The sequence below is a fragment of the Schistocerca nitens genome, chromosome 3, assembly GCF_023898315.1.
Source record: "Schistocerca nitens isolate TAMUIC-IGC-003100 chromosome 3, iqSchNite1.1, whole genome shotgun sequence".
Taxonomy (NCBI): Eukaryota; Metazoa; Arthropoda; class Insecta; order Orthoptera; family Acrididae; genus Schistocerca; species Schistocerca nitens.
The window spans coordinates 768,176,478-768,186,112 of record NC_064616.1 but is presented as its reverse complement, the minus strand read 5'-3'; the positions used below and the strand labels follow the sequence as shown (position 1 = coordinate 768,186,112).

At 40.1% G+C, this 9,635-nt stretch overlaps 1 protein-coding gene across 1 annotated transcript in view; it reads right to left on the bottom strand.

Annotated features, from left to right (window-relative positions):
* Positions 1–302: 302 nt before the first annotated feature.
* Positions 303–9,635, bottom strand: part of LOC126249424 (probable nuclear hormone receptor HR3) — a 329,185-nt gene continuing 319,852 nt past the window's right edge. The window contains exons 12-13 of the mRNA XM_049951077.1: positions 7,233–7,365; positions 303–719 (exon numbers count right to left, since the gene is read on the bottom strand). Of these exons, the coding sequence (XP_049807034.1) occupies positions 7,260–7,365 (106 nt within the window). The 3' untranslated portion in view covers positions 303–719; positions 7,233–7,259. The remainder of the gene's footprint in view (positions 720–7,232; positions 7,366–9,635) is intronic.

Below are 9,635 nucleotides of genomic sequence, written 5' to 3'. Positions count from 1 at the left end.
CACTTTTAGTATGCTGCAACAATACAAATTCAGATATTAAAAGCTAAGAATAAATTTCTTTAAAATAAAAGAGACATAGCTACAGTTCATGTACTACATTGTGAGTCCAATAAAAAATTCAAAAATTTTGATTTTTTTTATGTCTTTGTGAGTGGTACACAAACTTCCTGTTTTCTAGAAAGATATAAAAAAACCAAACACATCTTGATCATCAACTAGTCACTGTACATAACCACTGCAAAGCATTTTGGCATACATGCTATGTGAAAATAAACACAGAAATTGAAAAAAAGGAGTGGACCTAAATGTCTCAAGTTCTGTGTAAAGAAATCCTTTCAGCATTGCAATTCCACATATTAAAAGTCTGTTTTAAGCAAAACTCTAACATTGCTTTATCCTTATATTCCACATCATTGCTCATTAAGCATGTCTGGACCAACACAGCAAAAAACACAAAACACTCACCCTTGAGCCATAATTTTAAAAATAAATGTGACATTTCAATGCCATTCACCTATTTTTGAACACTCAGAAAGTCTCCTTTGTTGCAAAAGAATCACTGCAGTAACATACTCCCCACAGAAAATGATGTCTTTTATTCATCAGTTGAACTCATTGTAAATAACAAGAGGGTCCCCGTGACAATAACGGGAGTGGAAAGACTGCTTCTCCATAGCTGCTGACAGCTGCAGGTGATGAAAAAGGGTCTGGAAGGTTACCTGAAAATAAAGTATTAACAACTACCATTATAAACAAATTTATTATATTTAGTAGCTTTCTTTTGTTGAAAGATATGTGAATGAAGAGGGAAGTAGTGAAGTAAGTACAACTACATGAATAAAGAAGTTATCATGATTTTCTTTTTTATTTCTACTCTTCCTCTAAATGTTTAAAATATATATTTCTTGTTTGCTTTGGGTTTGAACTAATACTACTAGTCAGACCACTCTTAGGTTGTCAATCATGGAATGAGTGTAAATAAATGATAACTTCACTCATCTGATGGGCAAGAAGTCATGCAGGGGGAACAAATTCCACTTCCACCTTGCAGGTCAGCCAGCCTACACCTACGTTCCTGTGAAAGCAGAACTGACTTATGGATGGCTGATCCCTTCTGGTGTTGTGAGTGAAATACTCAAATCGCCGGCCAGAGTGGCCGAGCAGTTCTAGGCACTACAGTCTGGAACCGCGCGACCGCTACGGTCGCAGGTTCGAATCCTGCCTCGGGCATGGATGTGTGTGATGTCCTCAGATTAGTTAGGTTTAAGTAGTTCTAAGAAGTTAAGTCCCATAGTGCTCAGAGCCATTTGAACCAACACTCAAATCCTGTAACTAACCACGATTAGTCTCTTTGCTCATTTCATAGTGAGAAAAAAAGTGGTATGTACAAAACAAAAAGCAGAGTGCTCAAAGCATTTGGTAACAGCTACTGTGCAATTGCTTGGTTCTCCCAGTATCTTATACAACCATAGTTTGAAACATCCCATGTCTAAAATTGCCACATTATACTATCCTAATTTCATATAATACCAACTTTAGCTAGTAGACAAATGTACAGGTTTCTTTGTTCCACAGCTGAGACCTACATAGTCATACATGGAACACATTTTACAGAGACCATTGAACCTCCCACTGTCTGACATGGAAGCACACTGATATGTTAAGTTTGTGGATGGGTGCACTCTTTATTTTGCTAATGCATTCTTACAAACATTCTCTTCCAGACTGGTCTTCAACAGAAGTTACACAATACCAGTAACATAAAATTGATTACTTTTTCAATATTTATAGCCCTCCAGAGACAGTGGTCCTTGAAAATGCATGGACTACCCTAGCACAGCTCCTGTCAGGCTCAAATTCTCAGCTTCTCCCTACACTACTAATTTAGTGTCCCTTGCCCATTACTTGCAGCATTTCACCAATTCCCGTAAGAGCTCAAGCCTTGTGTGCATCTGCACTGAAGACATAATTGGCAGTCTCACCTTAATTATATATACATGTGTTGTCTGTTCTTCTGGAGAAGTAACAGACACTATTTTGATCCAGCAGCTGTTATGAATTAAGGAAAAGGAATTGCATACATTGCCTGTGAGTGGACACTGATTGAAATCAATGGGGAAAGTTGGGAATTTGTACTGGACTGGGACTCTAACTGGGTCTCCTGGTTACTATGCAGATACTCTGACCACTAAGCCAGCCTGACAAAGTGGTCATTACAACTGCACAAACTACCCTAGTACGACTCCTGTCGGATCCACATTCTCAACTTCTCCACACACTATTAATGCAGTACCCCTTCGCCCATTATCCTCATTACTTATGGCATGTCACTGAGTCCTGTATGAGTTCAAACCTGGTGTGCATCTGCACTGAAGAGATCATCGGCCGTGGAGTCAGAGTCTTACAGAGTAAGAATGAGTAGGCAGCATATACTACTGCTATTTAATATGAATGACATGCTACAAGGCAGAAAATAGACATTTAAAAAATATATAGCAGTTTTAATCAAGAAGTGAAGGAAAACAGCAAAGGGAACTGAGAAACATCATTATGAGAATTAAATTTACGATCTTTCATCATACAGGTAATATACAGATAGAATATGCCCTAGAACAAAACAAAATGAGGTTAGCTGACATTGACATTAAAGAGATCACCATTAATATCAAGCATACAGAGAGAGAGAGAGAGAGAGAGAGAGAGAGAGAGAGAGAGAGAGAGAGAGAGGTAGGTACAAAAATCATACATGTCAGTAGGTGCAGAAGGGAGGATGACTATTATTAATGCTTTGTATAAAAAGATGTTTTAAGAGAGATATGAATAGTTCTTATACATTGTACCTGTCATACAAGCATGGTTGTAATTAAAGCGAAGGACTTCTCTCTGTATACTGATTTTTATCACAAAATTTGCTTTGGCTTGAGAAAGTACACAGAAACATTTAATGTGGATCTGTGAAAAGGCTGACAGTTTCTGTCTGATATTGGCTCAAAAATGTTGTCTCAAGGAATATGTTCTTTAAAGAATGAATTTTTTACTCTGCATAGCTGTACACAGTTGTGAAACTTCCTCACAGATTAAAACTGTGTGCTGGACCAAGACTCAAATGCTTGACTTTTGCCTTTGTTGAGCAAGCGATCTACCAACTGAGCTACCCAAGCACAACCCACAACCTGTCCTCACAGCTTTACTTCCACCAATACACCATCTCCTACCTTCCAAACTTCACAGAAGTTCTCCTGTGAAACTTGCAGAGCCAACACTCCTAATAGAAAGGGTATTGTGCAGACATGGCCTACCCACAGTCTGGGGAATGGTTCTGAAATGGATTTTTCCCTTTCCAGTGAAGTGTTGGAAGATAGGAGATGAGGTACTGGTAGAAGTGAAGCTGAGAGGGCAGGATGTGAGTCATGTTTGGGTAGCTTAGTCAGTAGAGCACTTGCTCATGAAAGGCAAAGGTCCCGAGTTTGAGTCTTAGTCCAACACACAGTTTTAATCTGCCACGCAGTTTCAACATGTTCTTCCACATAATTTCAGTCAAATTTTCTGTGACTAATGCTTCTTTATAATGTGTTCAAAAAATTTAATTTGCACTTCTTAATGGCTTAGATAAAAATCTTTGACTTTCACTGAATACACTGGTAAGGGCTTACATGAAATGTATGTGTGGTTGGATATGGGTGTGTGTGCAAGTGTATACCTGTCCTTTTTTCCCCCTAAGGTAAGTCTTTCCGCTCCCGGGATTGGAATGACTCCTTACCCTCTCTCTTAAAACCCACATCCTTTCGTCTTTCCCTCTCCTTCCCTCTTTCCTGATGAAGCAACCGTTGGTTGCGAAAGCTAGAATTTTGTGTGTATGATTGTGTTTGTGTGTCTATCGACCTGCCAGCGCTTTCGTATGGTAAGTCACATCATCTTTGTTTTTAGATATATTTTTCCTGCGTGGAATGTTTTATATATATATATATATATATATATATATATATATATATATATATATATATATATATATATATATATATATATATATATCAGTAGTTTACATTAAAAATGCAATTTATATACAGGTGGTGTGAAACTGATGTCACAAGAAACTTGATACATACGTTTATTTCAAAGTCATTTTTTCATTGTTTATGACACACTGTGTATCTACTAAATGAAACCCAGGGCCTATGCAGGATAAAAAAAATCTTAGACATTACATATATGAGGGCCATTCACTAAGTAATGCAAAACTATTTTTATGAAAGAAGGTTGCTATTAATCAGGATTCCAGTACACCACATTATTCCATATTCTTCTGACTGCAAAACACTATTTTTCAACACAACGTCTGTTCAGTGCAATAGCCTTATGCCACCTTACTGGGAGGGCCTATATGCTCATGTCGTACTATATTGCTGGTCGACATCAGAGCTAATGTCTTGCTGCATCAATAATATCCCCGTCATCCAGAAACTGCTTCCCATGCAGTGCATCCTTCATTGGGCTAAACAGATGGAAGTTGGAAGTGTGAGATCCAGGCTGTCATGTGGATGAGGAAGAACAGCCCAGTGAAGTTTTGTGAGCACCTCTTGGGTGTACAGACTTTGTGAGGCCTTGGTTGTCATGGAGAAGGAGAAGTTTGTACGCATTTTTGTGATTGTGAACATGAAGAGGTCATTTCTTCCAGTTCCTGAAGGTAGTACAATACACTTCTGAATTGATCGTTGCACTGTGAGGGAGGAAATCAAAGAGAATAACTCTTTCAGGTCACCATGATGTTACCAGCTGAGGGTGCAGCTTTGAATTTTTCTTCAGAGGAGAGGTGGTGTGGCATCACTCCATGGACTTCCATTTTGTTTGTGGATGAAGTGACGAATCCATTTTCATCTTGTCACAATCAGCCTCATGGTGCACAAGCAATTACACACAGATTGTCCTTTGTTGCTCTTTATGGCCTTGTGTTAAGCAGCAAAATATCCAGTGTGCACACACCTTTGAGTACCTCAACTTGCAGATGAGTGTGTCAGCACCACCAACAGAGTTGTCCAGTTGTGCAGCAAGGTGTTTGTTTGTGATCGATTAACCACTTCAAATGTGAGTGTACACACATACCAACATAGCAGAAGTCAAGCTTTGTGTGGCCTGCTGGCCTGCAGGAGATTGGACAGGTTTGCATGACCTTGTTCCAGTGATGACAGGCACCTCACCAAGTAACTCACCATGCTCTTGTTCATTGCCAAGTCTCTGTAGATATTCTGCAAGTGCCTATAAATATCTGCAGTGCTTCAGTTGTCTGTCATAAGAAACTGAATGACAGCTCTCTGCTTGGAATGCACCTTTATTATAGAAGCTATTTTGAAGGCTACATATAGCACTGACATCTACTGGAACATCATGAAACTACAGAGGCTGAAGTGGGAATATTCCATGTTGTCCCACAACAAATTCTGCATTTTCCATCTAAAATTAGCTGAGAAGAAAAATGTGTCTCATTAAATCAAACAATAGAAAATCCAGGATGGAATGAAACAATATTATGAAAAGGAAAGTTGCTACTCACCATATAGTGGAGATGCTGGGTTGCAGATAGGCACAACAAAAATACTGTCACAAATAAAGCTTTCAGCCAGTAAGGCCTTTGTCAAAACCAGATGACAGACACACACATACACACTCATGCAAACACTGTCATTTATTTTTGATGAAGGCCTTACTGACCTAAAGCTTTATTTGTGGCAGTTTTGTTGTTGTGCCTATCTGTGGCTCAGCAGCTCCACTATATGGTGAGTAGCATCTTTCCTTTTCATAATAATGTGTCTCATTACTTATTTAATGTTCCCCCACCCCCCACCCTGTCCACACACACAGACACTTCATCTCCTAAATGAAATAATAGTGGGGAAGGAGAGAAAATTGCTTGTCAGCTAACATGGTGTGTACACACAAAGATACTGGCAGAAAAAATGTCATCACCTAAGCACACTACGCTGTAACATCTCACGTCTGAAGGTGACATTTTATGCCTACATGCACTTAGTTCTCAGATGTGCGATTCTATTCTGGGGATCAAAGGCACAAAAAATTAACATGGTTTTTAAACTCCTGAAAATGGCCATAATAATAATAATAATAATAATAACTGGAAGTAGTAGTTAGGCTCATTGTAAATATCTATTTAAAAATTTGCCATTCTCACTGCACCAAGAGAGTGCCTATACCAAATTGTGGTGCATATTAGGGAAAATATGACTACCATAAATACTAAACCAATAGTTCTATTCATATCATGGAAAAAGAGCTAGTTTGGATTTATATTTACCTAGAAAAATAAACAAAAAATTCAGAACAGTACATCAGGGGATAAAACTGTGAAATAAACTTCCAAAAAAAGTGAAAAAGATTTCTAAAACACATTTATTTAAAAAGGCAGCTAAAACATTCTTCACAAGTAATGCATACTACACTATTCAGGATTTCTTAGAGTACTCAGAGTAGTGGGTAGTAATGAATGGGAATACTACAGTACCTTGTCTCATTTCAGTACATGGTTATGGTTTACTGCTTTCACAAGGTAAGGAAATGAGCGTTTGGCATCATTGGACGGGAGGCCCCTTGCGGGGCAGGTCTGGTCGCCTTGGTGCAGATGGGGATGAAATAATGATGAAGACAGCACAACACCCAGTCCCTGAGTGGAGAAGATCACCGACCCAGCCGGGAATCGAACCTGGGTCCGTAGGACAGCAATCCGTCATGCTGACCACTCAGCGAACCATTCACAAGGTGTCATGTCTCAAGGTGTATGAAGCATAACAGTAATAGCTGTTGGCTTAGTTTTTCAGGTGGGCAGTTGAGTGTGAAGTCCAGAATTGAGGCAAGGGGCACAGCAGCATCTTATCAGTTCAGGAGTCATCAGTGAGTGTCCTCAGTGTATGAGTAGTGAATAAGGAAAGTTAATGTAGAAGGAAGGAAGCCAGTCATTCCTTTTGTATTTTTTGCAGTTCTCTTCAGGTAAGTGTTGCTGCTCATTAATAAAAAGCCTTGGCAAACTGAACCGTGTAAAAAATAGATTTTTATTTTTTAAGTAGCTTTTCATCAGTGTATTCCAAATTCTAGCTACAGACCCTGGTACCCAGTATTATTTTATTTAAAAAATGTCACTTGAGATACCTAAGAATATATGCATACACTTTCTGTGGTATTTAGAAACCAATCACATTTTATGTCTAATGGTTCAATCAGCTTACCTTAGCTGAGCTTCTGCTGCAGTGAACTCAGCTGTCAACAGAAAAGAGTTCCTTATGTAAGGCTGGAAACTCAAGATGTGGTGTAGATCTCTTGAATTTTGCGAGTGCATCCATATGCAACATGCTTAATTCCCTGTAGAGGCAAAACCAAACACTGCATCAGAGTTTTCAATCTTAAACTACAAAGTCTGTTTTATAAGAAGAAAGAAACATTGCTGCCAATTAAGATTTATACTTTTACATTACATTCTTCAGAGTCTCAAAAATGTATACTATCAGTATTGGTGATTAAGGGTGTTCAGAGAGAGGAAGCTTAGTGGTCTTTTGTTTGACTTTTTCTGTGTACTTAGCTTACTATTACTTAGTGTTTTGCTCTGACAACATCTTGCACAAATTTAGCAAGCCAGGCAGTATTTTGGAACACATTTTAAATTGAATCATTAGTAATGCCATCTACACTACATGGAAAAGCGGCCATAATAACACCCCCTCCCACACCTCTGGATTGATTTCCACCAAATTTCCCACACAAACAGCAAACTTTAGGAGTATCAACACTATGGGGTTTATGACTGCCCAGTTCAAATAGGACCAGAGATACGGGAAATGTGTTTTTTCAGCCCCTGCCATATAAGCTGTCCTGCTTGACAAGTGTGTTGCTTTGGAGTAGTACTGACCTGCCTTATCAACCCACTTTGCAAGCAGCCTACATGTCAGGAGCAGAAACGGTTTTGCAGATACAGTATGTAGGCTGAACCACACGAGAATGTTATGGTAGTACTATTGGTTTTCTTTAATGACCTGCTTTGCGGGGCAGCATACATATGTGGACGAAAAACAGTCTTCAATCCTCCAACATGTAGACTACCCGGTATGACCGCCATCTTGTGGGAGTAGTATTGACTTGCTTCAGCAACCTGTTGTGCAGGGGCTCCACATGGAAACGGGCATGGCTGGGGGAAGGTTGAGATGGATAGAAGAGAGGACGAACAGAGAGATGTGGGTCGGAGGGGATGAACAGAGAGATGGGACAGGAGAAGATGGATAGGGAAAGAGGGCAGGAGGAGATGAATAAAATAAGGCAGGAAAGGAGGTGTTATGGGAAAGGAAGTGGTACAGGAAGGGGGGCCAGGAGGATATGGACAGGGAGACTGGAACAAGATGAGATGGACAGAGAGAGAGAAAATGAACAAAGAGAGATGGAGGATAAGATGGACTGAGAGGGGACAGGAGGAGATGGTCAGAGAGAGGGAGATGAGGAGATGGGTTGAAGGAGGAGTTGGACAGAAAGAGCAGAGGAAGGAGATTGGTAGAGAGGCAGAGGGGAGTATGAACAGAGAGGCAGAGAGAGAGAGAGAGAGAGAGAGAGAGAGAGAGAGGGGGGGGGGGGAAGGAGGGTAGGAGACAGGCAGAGAGGGAGGGGGGAGGAGACAGGCAGATAGATAGTGGGGGGGGGAGTAGGAGTAGGAGACCGGCAGAGAGGGAGGGGGGAGGAGACAGGCAGATAGATAGTTGGGGGGGGGGAGTAGGAGTAGGAGACAGGCAGAGAGGGAGGGGGGAGGAGACAGGCAGAGAGGGAGGGGGGAGGAGACAGGCAGAGAGGGAGGGGGGAGGAGACAGGCAAAGAGAGGGAGGGGGGAGGAGACAGGCAAAGAGTGGAATGAGGAGTAGATTGGCAGAGATGCAGTGAGGTGATAGAGAGAGGAGACAGCTATGAACGTACAGATGGGCAGAGGTGGGGAGAAGGAGATGGGCCAAGAGATTGTTTCTCCTCTTAGTTTTTACTTGTGTCATTTCCTATTGAATGTGAATATTAGGCTGGAAAACTGATCTCTTAAATTTTATGATACTAGTTTTGGATTTAATATGCCAAACACTACTAACAAAAGAGTGGATTTTATGTTGCCTGATACATACGAATTTCTTCTCAAAATATTAGTCAATAACTTTCTGGTTAATTATTGTGACAGTCTGAGAATTGTCATTCAGCACGTACTTTCATACTTTAAACTAGTTAACTTTTGTCATCTCCCATTTTAAAGCTTATTATAAATTGACTTGTAGATAGTATGTTCAATGCTGTGTCTACATCAACACTGAATTTTCTTTGACCATTCCTGTGCTGTCATGCCAGTCTCTGCTCTTGCCATGCACACTAATCTTTGTTAACTGTTGCTATGCCATTTGTTCCTAAATGTCAGAATTCCTACTATGCATTCCACAGGAGTCAACTAAAGATGGTTTCTGATGTGTAAACTGAACAAAAGTCAGAAAACACAGGGTGAATTGCTCTATTTAAACAGAAGTGTGCAAATATCCAGGTGATATGTCATATCATTCTAAGAAATGGAGAAGTTGGATAATAGATGACACTCTTTTGTTAGCATAAAAAATTTAAGAACC